This window comes from Vicugna pacos, chromosome 20 (genome assembly GCF_048564905.1).
Source record: "Vicugna pacos chromosome 20, VicPac4, whole genome shotgun sequence".
NCBI lineage: Eukaryota > Metazoa > Chordata > Mammalia > Artiodactyla > Camelidae > Vicugna > Vicugna pacos.
In genome coordinates this window covers 23331126-23351870 of record NC_133006.1, presented here as the reverse complement: position 1 = coordinate 23351870, position 20745 = coordinate 23331126, and the positions used below count along the sequence as shown (strand labels likewise).

The 20745-nt window shown below is 38.2% G+C and overlaps 1 protein-coding gene across 22 annotated transcripts in view; it reads right to left on the bottom strand.

Annotated features, from left to right (window-relative positions):
• Positions 1–20745, bottom strand: part of TSBP1 (testis expressed basic protein 1) — a 55333-nt gene that overhangs the window by 13989 nt on the left and 20599 nt on the right. For 15 of the 22 annotated variants that reach the window (XM_072945270.1, XM_072945281.1, XM_072945286.1 and 12 more), the window contains 15 exons: positions 19456–19476; positions 18675–18695; positions 18052–18072; positions 17426–17446; positions 14698–14718; positions 14142–14162; positions 11643–11657; positions 11296–11319; positions 10990–11013; positions 10326–10349; positions 10003–10026; positions 9716–9736; positions 9085–9105; positions 1760–1780; positions 755–772 (listed from right to left, as the gene is read on the bottom strand). In XM_072945270.1, coding sequence (XP_072801371.1) covers positions 755–772; positions 1760–1780; positions 9085–9105; positions 9716–9736; positions 10003–10026; positions 10326–10349; positions 10990–11013; positions 11296–11319; positions 11643–11657; positions 14142–14162; positions 14698–14718; positions 17426–17446; positions 18052–18072; positions 18675–18695; positions 19456–19476 — 318 coding nt within the window. The remainder of the gene's footprint in view (positions 1–754; positions 773–1759; positions 1781–9084; positions 9106–9715; positions 9737–10002; positions 10027–10325; positions 10350–10989; positions 11014–11295; positions 11320–11642; positions 11658–14141; positions 14163–14697; positions 14719–17425; positions 17447–18051; positions 18073–18674; positions 18696–19455; positions 19477–20745) is intronic. The other 7 variants (XM_072945274.1, XM_072945278.1, XM_072945283.1 and 4 more) reach the window with 6 other exon arrangements.

Here is a 20745-nt window from a genome sequence, read left to right as displayed (position 1 = left end):
GAAAAAGCCCACAATGGGTACATAACAAATATCAAAAGGAAAGGGAATTTCTTAGAATTGCAGGTGTCATCAATCTAGATATAGAGACCATGGCTCTCTCACTGATACTGTTCAGTGAACGAAGACAGAAATATACTTTACTTCTTAATACTACTAAAACATATTGGTCAGATGCAATAACTCAATTTCTAGAAGAAGTGAGAGAAATAAATTACTTTTTCTTCCAATTTTCCTCAACTTCTGTGGATGAGAAACATGTCAAGAATGTTCAGATTTATATATAAACTCTGGAAGGATTGTATCTTCTATTTTGGTCCTTACTGTATTCCCAGAGCCTGGCACACGGTAGGCCTTCAATAATTATATATTTCTGAGTGAATAAGATCTCAGTGAATTTAACTTTGCCGGTTCAATTTTATTTCTGTCACCTACTTTTAAAATTTCCTACCAAAAGTATTTATAAACTCTAATAATAAAAATATTAGTAGCTAGCTTTTTTCCATAGGTGACAATTTGCAAAAAATGTTCATAAGCATTATTTCTTGTTTCAGGTCATCTTTAACCAGCTGAATATTTGATTTGCTATCTGTGGTTTTTTACTTTCAAAATATTCATCAGTAACTTTAAAGGAATTTATCCAATGTAAAAACAAGAGAAATTGGAAAAGTTGAATGTCAGGGCCTTACATGTTCAGAAAAGGGTGTAATCGATACAGGAACCAACCCTAGAATTAATGAATAGGTGTAGAACTTACCTGGTTCTTCTTGCCTTACTGTGAAAAGGAAATCAAATAATTAAATGAATGGGAGGTTTCTGGGTAAAGAACAGAGTTACTTCTCAAATATTTTATGCTGGAATTTTAGAAACAGGACTTTAAGAGACCACCAAACCCTCTTTTTAGAGTCAGTTAAATATAGTGGGAGGATAAGTATCTTCAGATTATTTTGCTCAGGTCCCTTTTAATTTGAGAGCCTTTTTGGAAAGAAAGGCAAGAGTGGAATCATTCAGAAAGGCTATTTTCTTCCTTCTGATTTCTCTCTGCTAATTCAAACTTTCAAAAATCATCAACTGGTAAGATTTTTATATAATTTACCCTTTATTGCCTCTTCTTCTTTTTATTCCTCTCTTTTCCATCACTTCTTTAGAATTATTCTATGGATTTATCATGGTTACCATGATTCTTCTGTGCTAATATTTTTTAGATTAATTTTAGAAAATTTTTATTTTCCCCATAAGCATAAATATTTTAGGGCCTGTGACCGTATTTCTCATTTGAATGAGATGGAGGCACTGCTTAACTGTATACAAACCTGAATTTGAATCCCAGGTTCTGCTGCTCATAATTATGGAATCATAGGCAAGTTACCTAATCTATTTCCTTCTTTTTTTATAATAGGAATAGCAATACTTATCTGATATAATGTATATGTATATATAAAGCTCTAAGTACAGTGCCTGGCATATTATAAGTACTTAATACATATTATTTATTATTGTAGTACCACATTAAGTACCAATTAGTTCCAATTATAGCCTCCAAATGGAAATTGATAGTTGAAAATGGAGCAAGATACTGAAAATAGAAATAGGGAAACAGGAAGATAGAAGGTGAGAAGTGCTGAAAAAATTAAGTAAAGCATAGTCAGAAATATAAATCTTAAACCTTGGCACATTCATGCTAAAAACGGGCACAAAAGGGCTTCTAGATACTCTAAAAAACCAATGATAACAACTGAATTGAGAGAAACATGGGACTTACTTTTAGGTTTCTCAGGTCTTGCTTTAATAAAAAAGGCAAATGAACAAATTAGTGTAGTTGTCTGATGAAACAAAAACACATTATCACTGATGTCATTATTAAGATGAGTATCACAGACTGAATAGTAGTGAAAAGAAGAGAGATTAAGAAAGGACCACCTTGCCTTGAGAATGTTATGGAAGGAATGGCCACAGCTAGAGATGGAGCTCACTCTTTCCTTTCCCATCTAGGTCTCTGATTGTGTGAAATCAGGAAATGTGTCACATCCCCACCTGTTTCAGTTGAGCTGCTTTCTTGGTCTTTGCCATTTTTCTCTCCCAATCTCCACCCACATTCTTAATCTCTGTAGTCCTCACCACTGTTCCCCACTGGATTTGCCCAGGTTGTCGCTCCCTTCTCTGAGAGCAAGTTCTATGTTCTCTTCACTATTAAGGGCAGCTTCTTCAAATAGCCTCATGGGCAGTCGATAACATAAAGGAAACCAGAAGAGGTTTATTCTGATAGAAGATTTCAGTGAAAATGTGTAGTTATTTCTTTAGAGATTCCAAGAACTTGAAGGGATAGGTTGCACTGCAAAAAGGGCTGAATCTTTTGCAGGTGGACACACTGGTAATCTACAGATATATTTGTCATGATTACCTGCTTCCTGATGACTTTATAGTATATTTGTTTTATATGCTTTCTTTTCATTTTCAGTTATTTTAAAAATGCTAAAAATCACAGTATCTCAGGAATCAATAGTCACACTACCTGTAATGTAACATTTGTCACATTTGTTCCCAATTTTTCTTCTTAGAAAAAATAGTACTGACATGGCTAAAATTCCTTCGAATCACCAATCCCAGGTTTATTTTCTTCCCTCTGCTCTTTGAAGGCAATCACTATTATGAATTCATAAATTTTATTATTTATTTCTACGTAATTCTAAAATAAACATGGGGTGCAGATAGTAATTTTAAGATAGTGATTTTGTTTCTTTTGGATATATACTCTGAAGTGGGATTGTTGGATCATATATTAGTTCTGTTTTTAATTTTTTGAAGAACCTCAATTCTGTTTTCTATAATGGCTGTATTAATTTACATTCCCACCAACAGTGCACAAGGATTCTCTTTTCTCCACAGCCTCACCAACACTTGCTGTCTTTTTGATAATAATCATTCTAACAGGTGTGAGATTATGTCTTATTGTAGTTTTGATTTACATTTCCCTAATGGTTAGTGAGTTGAGAGACTTCACGTACCTATTGGCCATTTGTATATCTTATTTGGAAAAATGTGTATTCAGTTCTGCTGCTCATTTTTAAATACGATTTTTTTTTTGCTATTGAGATGAGTTCCATATATATAGTTTGGATATTAACTCCTTAGCAGATAGACAGTTTACAAGTATTTTTTCCTATTCCATAGGCTCCCTTTTCATTTTGCTGATGTTTTCTTTTGCTGCAAAAGTTTTTAGTTTGACTCTCTAGTTGAGTGAATTGGTAGTCAAATTCAATTTTTCGACTGTGCTGGTTGGATGGAAGGTTCTATGTACATCTCTTTCATCAAACTTTTAAAAATTGTGTCAGCCAAAGCTTCTCTAGCCTTAATCATTTTTGCTTTTCTACCTATTTTCTGAGGGGTATTATAAAAATATCCTCATATTTTTTACATTTTTTTTGAGTAATAGTTATTTTACAGTGTTGTGTCAAATTCTAGTGTAGAGCACACTTTTTCAGTCATACATGAATATGGATATATTCATTGTCACATTTTTTTTCGCTATGAGCTACCACAAGATCTTGTATATATTTCCCTGTGCTATACAGTATAATCTTGTTTATCTATTCTGCATTTTAAAATCCCAGTCTGTCCCTTCCCACCCCTCACTCCCTTGGCAACCACAGGTTTGTATTCTGTGAATCTGTTTCTGTTTCGTATTTATGTTTTGTTTGTTTGTTTGTTTGTTTTTTAGATTCCTCATATAAGCGATCTCATATGGTATTTTTCTTCCTCTTTCTGGCTTACTTCACTTTGAATGACATTCTCCAGGAACATCCATGTTGCTGCAAATGGCGTTATGTTGTCGGTTTTTGTGGCTGAATAGTATTCCATCATATAAACATACCACATCTTCTTTATTCAGTCATCTGTTGATGGACATCTAGGCTGCTTCCATGTCTTGGCTATTGTAAATAGTGCTGCTATGAACATTGGGCTGCAGGTGTCATCCTGAAGTAAGGTTCCTTCTGGATATATGCCCAGGAGTGGGTCATATGGTAAGTCTATTTGTAGTCTTTTGAGGAATCTCCGTACTGTTTCCACAGTGGCTTTACTTGCTTCCCTCTCCCACTCTTAATGATTTAGATGTCTTCTTTTAGAATTTTGTGTTTATTCTTTTTATAATTCATGGCAGTTATCTCCTTTCCAGTTATAAGTTTCTCATTTTTGTAGCATACTGCTTCTTTTCCATTTAGAGTAGGCCTGTGAATATTTCTTTTAGCATGGGTTTATTGTTGCTAAACTCTTTTGGTTTTTGCTTGTCTGTGAAGTTCTTTATCTCTCCTTCGATCCTAAAGGATAGCCTTGCTGGATAGAGTATCCTAGGCTGCTTTTTTTTTTTTTCATTTAGGATTTTGAATATATCTTGCCACTCCCTTCTGGCCTGTAGTGTTTGTGTAGAGAAATCAGCTGAGCGCCTTATGGGGGTTCTCTTGTAACTCACTCTGTTTTTCTCTTGCTGCCTTTAGGATCCTTTCTTTATCCTTGACTCTGGCCATCTTGATTATGATATGTCTTGGTGTGGGTCTGTTTGAGTTCTTCCTGTTTGGGACCCTCTGAGCCTCCTGTACTTGGTTATCTGATTCTTTCTTTAGGTTTGGGAAGTTTTCACTCATGATTTCTTCAAATACCTTTTCAATCCCCTTTGTTCTTTCTTCCCCTTCTGGAACCCCTATTCTGCATAGATTGGCACACTTTGTATTATCCCATAGGTTCCTTATATTGTTTCCATTGTTTTTTATTTGTTTTTCTCTCAGCTGTTCTGATTGGGTGCTTTCTGTTGTCCTGTCTTCTAGGTCACTTATTTGTTCCTCTGCATTATCTAGCCTGATTTGTACAGCCTTTAAGTCAGCTCTCATCTCAGCAATTGAGTTTACTAATTCTAGTTGGTTCTTTATAGCTTCTATTTCATTTTTGACATATTTTATATCTCTAAACACTATTTCTTTTAGTTCCTTCAGTACTTTGATCACTCCTTTTTTGAAATCTTGATCTAGTAGGCCATCAATGTCTATTGCCTTGATTGTGCTTTCAGGGGATTTCTCTTGATCTTTTAATTGGGAGTGGTTCCTCTGCTTCTTCATATTGCTCATATCTCTCTGGCACTGTGGCTTAAGGAGTATCAGTTATCTAGTTCTCCTGGAGATGGTGTGCTCTTAATGAATTTATCGAGAGGTTATTGTGTCTTTGCCCTGTTTTGCGAACTCAGCTTGTTGTTTCCAGAGGCCCTCTGTTGGCACCCTTGTCTGTGCTGCTCCCCGTGGCTGTTGGCTAGCAGATTGCGCCCCCTCCTAACACTGGGTCAGGAGCTGAGCTCTTACTCGGTGGGCAGGCAGGTCACTCCCCCTCCTGATGCCGCAGTCAGATGCTGCACCTGGGGGGAGGTAGGTGGGTGGATTGCGCCCCCTCCCAGCACCATAGTCAGGTGCTGCATTCCTGTCAGAAAGGAGGGTGGCCCCCCACCCTCTCCTGGTGCCGGTCGCTCCGCTGCTCTGTGCAGCTGCCTGCTCTGCCTCGGGTTGACGCTCTGGGCTCGGGGAAGACCATGGAATGGCCCTGCCCCTGCTCCTTGCCAAATCTCAGCTCCTTGTTTGTCTTGGTGGTGCAAATTCTCTGAAGTGCCAGGGTAGAACGATCCTATCTGCCTTGGGCCGTAGACAAGTCTCAGCCCTGCCTAGGAGGTTGCAGAGCCCCCGGGTGCAGCTTCAGGTCTTGGCCCCTCCCCCTCCCAGGCGCTGCGCACAGGAGGAGATGGTGGCTGTGGCTGTGCCCTGCCTCTCTTCTCGCGAGATGCGCCAGTAATGGCGGTGCAGGTCTGAGGAGACAAAGGCTACAGCGCCCCTCCCCCCAGGGCACACCAGCTGTGTTGCTTTGCTTTTTTCGCAATTTATGGGGGAGTGAGGTTGTTCTGCTCCATATCCCCTCCCAGCCATGGCATGCAGCACCCTGCAGTCCCCTGGGGCTGCCTCAGTGCAGCCGCCCAGTCCTCCGCCTGGCTCAGGTGGCCTGTCCCGGCCCCAGCTGCCAGCTCGCATCTCAGGCTGGATGTGGCAGGGACCCTTTGTGCCTGTTTAACTTAGTTCTGTTGGCCAAGGGGTGCTCGGGGCAGATCTGAGCCTTGGACGCTCCCCTTCCATCCCACTGGCCTCTCCGTTGGGGGGGGTACCCAGCAAATGAGCGCCAGTCCTCCTTTGCTGCTCCCTCCCTGCGGGATCGGTCCTGCACTGTTTTGCTTTTTCTTCTTTTTTTTTTTTCCTTTTCTCCTACCAGATTTTTGGCATCTTTGTCTTTCAAAGAGGGCAATGTTCTGTCGGAGTTCAGCAGGTGCTCTAGTTGGCTGAGTAGGTCTGTAGATGTGAGTTTTGGTGTATTTGTGGGAGAGGGTGAGCTACAAGCGTCCTTCTACTCTGCCATCTTGCTTCTCTCTCAAAAATATCCTCATTTAATTATAAATATATTGATTTCTTCTTTGGTATTTTTCAGTTTTGTTTTATATATTTTGAAAGTTATGCTAATAAGCACCTTTGAGGTCGTGACTGTTACACAGTCTGTTAAATGAGGTATACTGTGGGGAGGGAGCTACAGGGCTCTGGAATGGTCCAGACTGGAGTCAGTACTTCCACATTAGAGACTGTACAATGGAGCTCTCAGAACTGAGCAAGCGCTTGGAGATTCCTTCAAAGAACTAAAACGTGTGTTCTATAATACTTTTGGGTGCCTGCCCTAGATGACATTGAAAGGCAGTCAATCTTATGTCCTCAGAAAAAATGACCTACAACTAACAGAGTAGGGAAATTACATGCCTAATTAAGTAAAATCCATCTTCTCAGCCTCAGCTCAGGGGGAAATGGAACCTCAAGAGAGTGGACAGAAAGAAGAAGCAGGCTGGGCTACAATATGTACCCCACAACAGGCCCTTTGTACTTGCCCCTTGTGTCTGGAGCGCTCTTTCTTCCTTCTCCATACCATCTTTCTCTAGTCTAATTGTTTACCCTGCTTATATTTCTTCATGGCATTTATCTACCTGACATCTATTATATGTTTATTTGCTACTATTTTCCTGGTTTAATCTAAAATGTAAGTTCCTGGAGTGCAGGGCCTTTGTCTTTTTCACTGCTATATTCTCAGTGCCTAGGATAATTCCTGGCCTGGATTCTTCATACATATCACAGTTTTGGGGTGGGTAGTCTCTTATTCTTTGGGAGTTATCTTTTTGGATGTTTTATCCTGTGAATACTCTGTGTTGTGGATTCCTTCTTGTGGGGAATTTTGTGGTTGCTGTTTTGCCTGTTACCTGGGTACACCATCACCCAACAAGATATCAACTGTTTTGGCTTGGGATTCCCACACTGCTTGGATAGCACACTTCCAGTTGAGTTTTGCACCCTGGGTAGATTTAGGTCCAGACCTGTGCCGGTGGCTCTGTTTTCATGGCTGGGGCAGATGGGTGAAATTATTTTGGTTCTTCTCCTTGGACAGGAAGTGTATTTTCTGCCTCCATCTTCATTCAAGGAGGCCCAATTCCAGTTCTTACCTGTTGAGTCTTGGGGCTTTGGCTGCCATCTCATAGCAGGTGTTGAAACTCTAGCTCTGTTTCGGAGGTGAAGCTGCTATCTATATTCCTCTGTCCATTCACCTTTCCTGCTGAGGTCCTAACTTTGCCTTTTCCTCACAATGTATTCCTATTTGGTTTCTACTCACTGGAAATCATTCTAACACTCTCCTCCCATTTTTATGCTTAAGTTTGGCTGTGTATTTTTAATTAAAAAAATTAGCAACCAAGGCCAAGCCAGCCCAAAAGAAGGTGGCATATTCCTGAGTTCCTTTGGTATAACTTTTTTCTTCCTCCCAGTCCTTTAGATCTTGAATTTTGACATCTCTTTCCTGCCCATCCCTAATGCCTCCACTGAAAAGTACATTATTCATTCAATTCAGAGTATGGATTATAATTTCTAGCTGCGCGACCACTAATCCCTTCTGCTGACCACAGGTGAGCCTTTGTCTCTGTTCCCAATTAAAGGGTCTGTGCCCAAACATGGATAGCTGAGGTTTCCAACCTCATCCTTGGGTCTGCACCATTGACTCTGTAAAGTAAGGATTATCATCTGTGCAGTAAGAATCTTTACTAGTCAGCCTCCTTGCTCAAGATTCTAAAAGAATGTATAGATGGGAACTTCAGAAGGATGCTAGCTCATTCTGTGTTAGCAGTTCCAATATTTCCTCCTTACTTACCAATCCTTGTGTCCTAACATTATTGAAATTGTTATAATAAAAATTGTTATTATATAAAAAATATTAAAAATAAAAAATATACATTCAGAATGTTTTTGCAACTATGGGCGGTGTATAAGCATGATTACAATCTGTCAGAATGATGTATATATCTATCATGTTTTAAAAACTTGAGAGATTTTACCTAAAATCTGGATTAAGTGAGATGCTTTGGCAGCTATAGATCTTTTTTTTTTTTTTTTGGTGGAAAAATTGGCTGGAGCTGAGCAGCAGTTATCTTCTTTAGACAGTATGTGACCTTCCCATTCTCCACAATTCCTAGGGGATGTACCTCACCTCAGTCATTTACATTACCTGCCTGGGTTCTGTCAGCATCTGAATTTTTAGCCTCGATAGGAACTTTGACTTTTAATATTAATGTCATTTAATTTCAACCGGAGGAACCCCAGAGAATATTGGGATTGCATAAAAATAGCTTGTAGTATAGGTGTGAGATCCAAATTTGAATTATGGAATATTAGAACATAGTGTGAAATGTGGGTTCATGAATTCTATATTAATTATTTCCATTATCAGTGCTTGATCTGGTTTAAATATTGAGTTACTGTATGTGTCTATTACCCGGAAAATTGAGTTAAGAACTGAAATAATGGGAGTTCCTATAGTTATGAATCAAAAATGTTGTTTTGCAGTCCTAATCTGGAGGCCTTTGGATAGTGTGGAAGCAAACAAATATGAGAAACATCAGTCTCAATCTTTTGTGCTGTTAGAACAGAAACATCTAAGCTCAGAAGTCTCACATATGACAGGTTAAGAAGTAAAAAAACTTACTCGAGGTTCTCTGTGAAATCACTAAAAAATAAGCAAAAAGAAATTCATGTAACTTTTCTTAAATAGGAAAAAACCATTATATTACCTAATATATTCTGCCTTTGTCTGTGAGGGGAAGACTTGGGTGAGAATATGAAGAAAGCACCCCAAATAGCCCTAGAGCATAGTTGTAATGCAAAACTTAGATGTAAGATTAAGCAGTGATGGTGTAATGATGAAGTCAAAGTTGGTTTTCCTTAAAAGCCTTCTTCATTACTGGACTTGAACAACTTTGGATATAGCACCAGGTAGAGACCACGGGATCTTTCTGTTTCCTTTGAATAACAGTGTATTCTTTTAGGAAACACTCCAAACTCTATCTCCATTTAAACATCATTTTTGACTTCCTTTCTCTCAAAAATTCTGCCTACCTCTGTTATTTCATATTATTCTTCAGTTTTTTTTTGTTGACAAATGCTAATTTATTCTTTCTTCTAATCAGTATTTTCTTAAATTGTCTATAAAGTAGGGGAAAGTGGGTAATAAGGAAGCAAGAGAGCAGTGAGAAAGTCAAATCACTTTAACAGAACAAAGTCCCTCAGGCTTTGAAGACCAGAGAGAACCAAAGTAGAGAAACAGGTGTAATACTTACTTATGGGTGCCATGGGCAGACCTAAAAAACAAATTAGTTGTTAGTGGATATTTGTTTGAAAAGAACAAGTTTCCTTCTAAGGAGGAATATTTGTGTAGGGGAGAGGCTTATGTGTCATACAGCTCTTTGTTTAAATGATTGTTCTATGACTGTGTATTCTTGGGCAAGGATGTGACCTCAGTTTCTTAGTCCTTAGTCGCAGGTTGCTACACAACAGTTAGTAATGAGTAGGGCAGGGACAGTTCCCAATAACAACAGAAAACAGTAGAAAAACAGACTAAACTTACCTCCGGGTGCTGAAGATGGACCAGCTAAAAGACAGAAAAATATCTTCACAACTCTTTTCTTTCCAACTGTAGTTTCCCCTGCTACTTAAGAGTTCCTTCTTGGTAGGTCATTTTAACAACAGGGAAAAAAGTTACCTTTGGTCTTTATGTACGTTTAATGTAAGTCAGCAGGATTTGAACTTTCTAAAGAATCATTAATGACAATAGAATTTTGATCATGGGAAGGTAAGAGGTTATGGAAGCTTGTACCCCATACCCAGAAATCCTAGTATAGCTGGGGAAAGGAGAGGTTTCCACAGTGAAGGAAACATGGAATGACTTACTGAGGGCTTGTGGAACTGATCCAGCTGGAAAACAGAACAGAAAAAACCATCTTTTCCCCCTTTCTTCCCCATTCAATTTGTTTTTCATTTTGTGAAGCCCTCTGTAACATGTCATTTTTAACTGCTGGGAAACTCTCCTCTCTGCTCTTTATTTTTTATGTAGATCAGTGGAGTTTGTCTTTTTCTGCAAAATTATTAAAAAGCTGAGAAAATTATTGGTAATGAGAATGCAAGATGTCAAAGAAATAGGAACTTCTAGTCCCTAAAACCCTATAGGATCAGGAAAATTTTCCTCAGATATCTTGAAGTTCAAATGTGGAAAACAGATTGAGTAGGGCAGGAGGTCCAAATGAAAACTGTCTTAGAAAATTCTTATCCCCTCCTTTCTCTCCCATCATTTTTCTCTTTGCTGTAGACAGTCTTGTGTTGGTTTCTATAACTAAGGAAAATTTATTCTCCCCTCTTCATATTTATGTAAATTAGTAGTGTTAGAACTTTCCAGTACATCGTTAGTAACCCAGAGGGATTTTGATAATGAGGTAGCAAGAGGTCAAGATGCACCTCAAGCCCTTTGTATCCCAATATGGCCAGATACAGAATTTTGGATCCCACTAGAAACCAGTAGAACCCTGTGGAAGAGAACAGAATGAACACACAGACTTACTGATTGCATGAGGAGTTGATCCCGCTGAAAAGCAATAAGAGAGATTTTGTATTTCCCCCTTCTTGTTTACTCTTCTATTCATTTTTTCCTATTGATAAATTTCCTAGTGATATAATTGCATGAAAAGTGTTTAAAATCAGTTTATTTGAATTTTCCAGCAAACATAATCAGCTGATGGAATTCTGGTTAATGGAGAAGCAAAAGGGGGAAAAAATAGGAGTTTAAAATTTCTGTACTGGAACTCAAATTTCAATAGACATTGCTGGACTTTGATAAGTGCACAGCAGAGACAAATAAACAACTTACCATTTGCTTGTATAGATGACCCAGCTGTAAAACAGAAATATTATCTATGTCTTTTTCTCCCATTCATTTTTCTCTTTTGTATGGAAAGTCCCTAGCTGACAATCCTTAGAACCACTGAGAATTTTTTTTCTCTGCTCTTTAATTTTTATGTAACTCAGTGAACATTCTAGAAACTTATTGATAACCTAGTGAAATTCTGAGTATTAGAAAAATAAGGAGTCAGAGAAATAGGAGCTTTAAGCTACTGCAGTCTCAATATGGATGGATAAATTTTGATTCAAGTAGATCTGTGTAGATACCGCTGGAGACAATTGAGTTCCATCACAAAGGGAGATATTCAAACTTACAAGAGGATCCTGAAGCTGGAAAACAAAGAGAGAAATCAGTGTCAAAATGCCGGTGAAAGATGGATTAGTTTTCCTGCTGCTGTTCTGAGAGAGATTATTAGAAATATCTGTGGAGAGAGAACCCTTGTAGGTGTTGTAATGCAGTGCACTGTGGTGAGGAATACAGTTGCCTTCATGCCTTGGGGGATTCTGCAGCCACCTTAGTCTGGGAGGCTGCAGGAGGGGGAGATGATTGATCTCTTCCCTTTTTGCATTGGCTGGTCAACCGCTTAAAACCACAAGGGGTTGGTAATTTATGCTGTGCTGCCTTCACATTTTTTCTTCCTATTTCTGCTATCTGGCACAAGGTCTCATTCACTCATACAAATATGCTCCCTCCCTTGCTGATAAGTCACAATAAACTTGAGATAGTTTCCTCTATTTAAAAATATAATGTAATACATATATCTGTATGTACATGTATGTATATAATATATATTTTGAGTTATTAAATGGGGTTTGTATTCTCCTTAATTCATTCATTCTTGGGGTGGGGTGCAGCTAGATAGTAGAATAAGCAAAAGACAGGGACACAAATTTCTATTATCTAGAACCTATAGGAAGCTGAAGATGACCATCATATAAGAAGAGGCATGGAACTTACTGGACATTTCTGAAGTTTCAGCTGATGGAAAAATGGAAAGTGTGTGTAGAACCAAGAGAACTCAGTTCTCCTATGATGGGCTTAAAAAGAGTAATGGCAGAGATGATGCAGGGAGCGCTGAAACCTGCTTGTTAGCTCAGAGCATTGTCTGGGCTTAAGCACCCATCCCTGTGCTTTGCATCCTCAGGCCTGCTGCAGGAGAGAGGCCATCCGTTCTATTCCTTTTGGGTATGGTAAATGTTTGAAACACTTACGGAGGTTCATGTGGTCTTGAACTTGTACTTCTATGTACTTCTGCCATTATTGTTTTCACTATTCTTTCTCCTACCTGATCTTTTAATTGGTTTGAAAAGTTTTCTTCCCACTCCTCCTCTTACTAATTCCACTTGGACCACTCATTTTTGTTAATTAAAAAAATTAATCAATGCCTTTTGCAATTTCTCCAAATCACCTGTAATTTAAGGGAAAGCTAGGAAGGAATAAATGTAGCAGTATAATTCATTTATACATTACTATATATTTGAAAGCATTTACACATAGGGGAGAGGGAATTACATAGGGAAGAAAAGAAGGGAAAGGGAGAGAAATCTGTGACTATTAGGGGACTTTGGGCCAGATAGGACCCTTCCTTTAGCCACAGTGTGAAATGATTTGTGATTTTTCCCTTACAAGAATTGTGAGAACTTTCAAGTCTGTAAGTCTTGATGATAATCGTAAGTACTGAGAAGGGCAGCCTTGATTTAGGGGAATAGTTAATAAATTATGGCTCATACTCATCTACAACATGAAGCTTATTTAGAACGAGCATCTAGGGCTGGCAACATCCAGTTTTAGTGGTCATAGTATGACTGTGTGGGAGACTGCCTGCCATCTCTACATTTTGAATTCCTTTTTCCAAGATATCTTGTAGGACTGTAAACTCCACAGAGCACCAGAGATCAACCACATCTTTCTCTCTTATTCATAACTTTATCCCCAGTGCTTGGCTCAGTTTCTGATACGTAGTAGGAGCTCAGCTAGTTGAAGGAGTGTCTCTGTACACCTGACTTGCCTTCTGATAATTTCCTCCAATTTGACTTAAACTTTGGGATGCTTTTACTTAATTTTCAGACACAGAATTTTCTGTGACATGGGGTTGGTTTCAACACTCTAGATTTTGACCTTGGCTTTTCCCTTGTTGATCACAATACAAACTTGTCTTCCACTTTCTTCTACCTGATGAGTCTGTCAGATCCTGTAGTTGTAGCCCAACTACTGTCATACCCTGTTTCTTGAAGCTCTGTTGGGTATGTGTGGGGGTAGGGGTGTGTGGAGAGGTGTTTGGGGTGAGGAGGCAGGATGGGACATGAGGAAAAGGAAAGGCCTCAGGAGAAAAGACAGAGAACTCAAGGTAGACTAGATCCTGAGCAGCACTCCCTGGTAGACTTACCCCAGGAAACCAGGGAGGAATCTGGTAAGACCTCAGTCTATTTAAGTTTGCTTTTCTTTTTCTTCTTTTACATTTATTTTGAAATTTTGCCTTCCTTTTCTCATTTTCTCTACATTGTCTCCATTATCTTTGAGTAGGCCCTTTATCGGCTATAAAGCACATCAGAACTGGAAAGCTACCCTTATTATTCTTTCTTTGTTACATTAGAAAATTCTATATTGTTACAGAAGCCATTATGACCATTACTGGAGGAATTTTCTTACTCTTCTTCTATAAAAAATAATTTTCCTGTAAACTAGGAAGCATGAAAACATGTCTAAAACCACTATTTTTATGGCAATAGATACATTTAGGACAGAGAACAGGCCCTCTAGACATTGTTGATGTTCAGAGAACACCAGAGGAAAGAAATAGATAAGGGACTTACCACTAGGTCCAGTATATTGTACTAAAAATAGGAAAAAACAAATTATTGTGATTAATAAACATGAAAAATACATGTACCACTGATGTTTTCTGAAAGAGAACAGTGAAAATGGTTTCCTAGGAATTACTAAATCCCAGTTTTAGGATTAAATATTTTTTACTGCACTGCTGCTGGACTATAGCCTTTCTGTAAGAATCAGATCTTCCTTGAGGAGACTTTTAACCTTGTTTTAGTTTGAAAGATAACCACTTCATTGTTGCCTTTCTCTTATAGGTGTTTAAGGTAAAATTTTAATTGTATTCCTTTCCCTTCATTTTCCCTCATCTTTTTTCCTTCACACCATTTTTGTTTCACTCTCTCAGCCATCTTTCTCTTGTCTTCTTGCTCATTTCTTATGTCCTCCCCCAGAACGTTCTTCTAATGATTATTGACAAACCACTATTATTACTATTAGAAAAATGTTATTCTACCTATTATGAACTTGAGTGATATATGAGTTTATATATATATGTGTGTGTGTGTGTGTGTGTGTGTATAATACAGATAGGCAACTTACCAATAGGTCCTGGAGTTTGCACTAAAAAAGAATCCAAATTGGCATATTAGTATGGGTGTTTGGTTGAAGAATACATTTTTTATTAATTTTATTCTAGGGGTGGACTTTAGAAGATAGAGGAGGGGAGAAAAAGTGATTATCAGTAATAAGGACATCAGGGAGCTATGTTAACTACAGAGGAAAGGGAGTATTAAAATATACTGCAGTATTTCAGCCTGAGGTGAGGGTTTCTCTAGGATCCTTGTCAACCTGGCAGACATAAGAAAAAAGTGAAACTATACTTTTCTTACCTGTCAGTAGCAGTAGAAGATACTACTGTTTCAAGGGACCATCCTGTACAAAAATATTTCTGACCAACTAATATGTTCTAGGGGTAAGCATTAAGGTAGAGAGGGAAGGATCTAAGCTGCTAACAGCTTCCAGCTTATTGGGGACTGACAGTTAAATACTGCTTTGATTAGCTTTAGTGGCTGTGGGCAAAGGATCAACATAGTCTTCAGTTTTTAATGAAAATTTGGCCCTGAGTTGATTTTCTAGCTCTGATCCTTTGGTGACCTGATAAAGATTGTTAATCTGTTACGTTACTTGGCAACATTGTTTGTTTGTTTGTTTTTGAACATAAGAATGATCCGTGAACAGTAAGCTGCATATGAACTGGGAGAACTATAAATATCTATTAGAAAGCCATAGCTTTGGGGTTCCTTGAGTGCGGTGACCATGTATCTGGGCATGTTCCTTACGAGATCCCCATAGGTTATGTGTATGGAGTTCTTAGAGATGTTGGCTCCTGGAGTTTCTAAGTCAGGGTAGCTCTCGTACTCAGCCTATGGGAGACCAAAGGGAATGGTTCCTGGGTGGGTCTGTAGAGACCTGTGAGGACTGCTCCCACAGAAGAGGGATGGCTGATGCTGCCCTGCTGGCAGGCTGTGCTTCCTGCCTTAGGTCCTACTGGTGCCAGGTGAGGGGTATGATAATCTTGTGAGTCTGCATGGTTAATTGAATCTAAAAGACCACCCTTTCTCCCAGTGGGCATCACAGTATCTCTCTTCTCCACAGCCCCTCCCTTCATGGCACTCTTGATAGGAAATATCCCCATTCTGACCCATAAGAACCAAACTTATAACTCTCATTTTGTTTTCTGTGTAAAAAAGCTAGGAAGTGGCTTACCAGTTCTGGGTATCCTGGGTTATGAGCTGTAGACAAGCTAGAAAGTTAGGTATTTTGAAAAAATAATTTAATACTTGCTTTGATCCTGGAGTAGGACTCCTAGGACAGCTGCCCTCTTGGTAAAAGCCACTAAACCCTTGGACAGATGATCATTTCAAATTTTATTTTGTTTCTTTAGTTTTCCTATATTTTCTCTGCTCTTTTTCACTTTTAATTTGTAACCCCTTGTACCCTTCTTTTCCTTCTCTTTATCAGTTTTATTTATATTCATTTACACTTCTTTCTTTATATATGTATATATTTTCAGATTTTTTTCCATTACAGCTCATTATAAGAAATTGAATATAGTTCCCTGTGCTATACAGTAGGTCCTTGTTACTTGTCTATTTTATATACAGTAATTACACTTCTTTCTTTTCTAGTCTGTCAATTCACTTAATCTTTCTTCTTTCAATTTTCTTCCTTTTTATTTCCTCTCGATTTTTCTCTTTTTAACTTATATCTTCATTCTCTATCTTTTACTGTTTTATTGTACTTTTGCTCACTTGCTCTCCCCATAGGCCTTTTTGACCCCTGAGTTCTAAAATCAGAAGTTCATTTTATTCATTGCTAATAACCCATTATAACACCCAGTATGGTAGTGGAAAGAGGTCAACTAAAAGTCAGCAAAACTTCAGTCCTAACTTCGTTATTAACTAATTACTTCTCCTCTTATCTTTTTGAGGGCCTCAGTTTCCTCATCTTTAAAGATGGGTATAATACCTGCTTTACCTACCACTATTGGAATGTTGTACAGATCCAACAAAATAATGTATGTGAAAGTTAGAGAAAAACTATGAAGCATTATAGGAATCATTCAAAGAATATGGCTAGGTACAAATACAGGACTCATATTCATCCTGTTGATGACTATAGAGGAACCTCAAATCATATTTCTTTAGTTTTATAATTTAAAAAATTCTTAATTTTTGCTAGTACTATAATCCAGTGTGTAAAGTTATGTTTCTGCTCTTAGTTTATAAACATGTAAATTATGGACGATTGTGTCTTTGAACCTAATCATTATTTATAATGTTTCTACGGAAAAATGCAATAGGGCAAGTTGCTAAAAGTTGGTGAAAATAGAACCTGACTGTCCTGTAGAGAACTTTTCAGAGCAATCAGAAATGAAAAAAAACTTAGAATTTACATATTTTACAAAATGAAGACGACCTAATAATGAGAAATCATTTGCACAGAAAAGAAGAAGTTCAGGTGCTGTGTTCTACATTTTTGATTATATATTGGTTCTAAAGAACTAGATTATATACTGAAGTGGGAACAGCTCAGAAAAGACCATCCCAGGGGAGTATTTTTTTCGCTGTGTATTTCAACTTCATAGTTAATATCTTTTTATTGCAGAACCTCAGTGAATCCAACCTCTAGGAATTCTGGGTGGGATAATGTGGCAACGGAAACACTTGATCCTGGAGTCTGTGGGCATGAATTGTTAAAATAGACTAATGTTTTGAGCATTGTAAAAGACCAAAAGGCATTATAATTTGAGGCTTAGGTGACTTACCGATGGTTTTTTGAGAGAGCTCTAAAAAATAAATAAAAAAGAAAAGAAGTGAAAGAAATCAGTAGGTGCTTTCAGATTCTAGAGACCATAGTTCTCATTTATTTGTTTTCCCTAGTAAGAATCTCTCCCACTAACCTTGGGGTCAGCTGTAGTTGGGTAGTGGGGATGCTGACTTTCTTGCGGGGATGTTAAGACAATATAATACATATCAGGGCCTCCCATCTAAAGAATACATTGAGAGGTAAGTAGCAAAGGTACTAGTAGATATTACCCTGTTAAAACCCATGTAGAAGATTAGAAAAATCCTTTTCCATTTAAACTTAATTTTCTTTCTTTCTTCTATTTCATTTCTCTCCATCTCATTCTGGTCTTAAAAGTCCTTTGTGGGCTGTTGACAGGCCACTGGAAACCTGCAAGTATTTGTCCTCTACTTTATAGTTTTTATTTAGCAGTGGAATGTACATTCACAGGATCATTAATGATTTGCTAGGTAGAAGAAAACTGAAAGGTCAAGAAAATGTGGACCCCAAAGCCCTGTAATCCCAACATGGCATCCAAGGAAGGATCCTTAATATACTGCATGAAATTAAAATGCTTTACAGTGGAGAATTAGACAGCAAACTTACTGATAGGTCCCGTAGCTCCAGCTGAGAAATGGGGGTAGGGGGAGTGGGGAGAGAGAGAGGTCATTATGCTTCACCACTGTGAAGGAAATACCCATTCTGCAGCACTTACTCTAGAGGGAGTGTCATAAATGAAAACCCTAGGAAGAGCAAGGATTGCTTGTATGGCAATTCTTGGACAGGTTTCCTGTTGCATAATATAGGAGATCTACAGGAATGGAGGCCTCCCCTTGTTTTCAGTGACGATTGAAACTCTTTAGAGAGGATTGAGAAAGACTCATTTCATACTAATTTGTAATGCCTCTATTTTTTCTTACATTTTTCTTCTCTTTTTTCTTTTTTCTCATTCCATTAGGAACTTATTGTTACTTGAACAGTGAATCTTCCCTTGCTGATTGCTTTATGACTGCTTATAAGAGGCTTCCCTCTCTTTTTTCTATTTTCTTACATTAGCCTATGGGGTTTATAGTCTCTCTGCTTCATGCAGAGCTTCTTTGGAAACTCTGTAATAGAAATGTTAGGGGAGTTGAGAAACATGGTATCAGGAAAAATGGGCAGATTAGTTCTTAAGACCTGTAGGTCAGAAATCAAAGGAACTTGAGTAGATAAACAAATTCAATACTTACGAATAGGTGCTGTGAATTGCACTGAAATACAAAGAGGAGGAAAATCAGTGTAGTTTGATATTAACAGAATTCTCATTCTACCAATATTCTATTTAAAGAATTCGTGAAGCAACTCAGCTAGAGGCCGAACTATTATTGTAGGTCTGTAGATAATTTTAACATGGAAGACTCCTAACCCTCTCACAAAATCAAGTCATTCAGCATTCATCTTAGATGAAGAGTCTATGGCAGAGGGGAACATATAGAACAAAGGCTGAAGGTTGTTGGCTCTTCTCCTTCACTTCCATTCCTCTGTCTCTTCTTTCCTCTTTCCACCCCTCAGCTGTCTCAAAGGATTGAAACTCTTTAAGGGTAGGTAGATGTCAGTTTCTTTATCTTTTTTTCATCACCTCCTCCTCCTTTGTCTTTATCATGCTTATTCTTTTGCCTTCTCCTAGAACTTCTCCTAAAACTGTTTTTCTTGTAGCTCTTCCCTCAATTTAGGAAAAGCCCATAAATAGATGTTTTGATTCTTTTTATCATAGCTCAGAGAACTTTTTCCTGGTCATTATTTAAAATATGAATTATTTGGCTTTCCTTTGTCTTAAACTCAGTGACAAGTCATGGCATTTATTTCTGATGGCTTGGACATCAGGAGGTGCCAGGAGATTCAAATTCAATCAATAAACATGATTGGGAAAGGCTAGGGTATAGAAATGGAAATCGCCATGGTGAGGAGAGGGCCCTATATCCCACAGAAGACCAAAGAATGTCAGAATTAGGAAACAGAAAAGGAACTCACTTATTGGTCCAATAGCTCCAGCTAAAATATGGGAAAAACAAGACAGAACGAATTAGAATGGTTCTAATTAGCACAGGAAAATACAGTTTGCATTGAAATTATTTCTTGGAAAATATCAGAAATAGGGACATGAGAGCTAAAATTTCCTCTTCATTGGAAGAGCAAATGAAGTTCATTCTTCATTCTCCATCTTGGAGGACCCTTGTACTACTGGGATCTGACAGCTGAAGCTGCAAGTATGCAATAGTCAGTGTTCCCTCCCAGATGGGTGTTCTGTTTGTAACTCAGTGGATTACACAGGCCATTGCCTTTCTTCCAGTTGGGTTAATTTGAACTTGTTAAGCTAGAATCCATAGCCTCATCTTCTGAAGGAGGCAGTGGGAATTTCTGTCTCTTGTGGATGATCTTGGCTCTCTTATTCAACAGAATAACTTGGCCTGCAATATTTTAGTATCTAAGAGGGAATAGAAAACTTTTAGATAGACTCAGGACATTCATAGGTATGGTTAGTGGGTAAAAGGATTTGGACACTAGATGCACAAGCTTATAAATTACAGCATTCTGTTTTTAAAACACACACACCCCTCTGTACCTCTTAGGCTTAGGCTACATGTGCTTTTATGACACATCCCCAGTTTGAAGTTTGACTTTTGATTATTTTAATCATGTTTCATGTGTATACATGCTCCAGGAGGGATAGACATAGGGTGTGATTTGCCATGAGCCCTAACTTTCAAATTGTTCTTCTTCCTCTTCCCTTCAGGGTTGGCCCTGCCCTAGGTGCTCAAGTTCCGAACATCCTCAGGAATGATAGATAGAAATGTGTTAAGAAATGAATTAAACCTCAGTGGGTTTCATCTTTCTTGCCATTGGCTTTAAGGCTACTCTGTGTGGAGAATCTTTAGGGATAGAGGAGCTGGTTAAACTTAGATCAAGTGCACTCAACTCATTTCCTTTCTAAGTGCAAAGGGATTGAAACTCCATAAAGTAATGGTTCTAAACTTTAATGTTCACAGAGACCAGTTGGTGATCTTATTAAAATTCAGATTCTGATTTAGTAGCTCTGGGAATGAGTGTTAGACTGAGATTCTGCATCTCTTACAAACTCCAAGGTGATGCTGATGCAGCTCCTTGGACTCACTTTAAGCAGTAAGGCCATAAAGGACTGGTAAAATCTCAGAGCATTTATATATCATGGTTTCCATTTACCTTTTCTTTTTTTCCTGTTTCTAAATCAACTGCCTCCCACTCATCCTTCACTATTCCTTTCCAGTGCTTCTGCCAGAAATG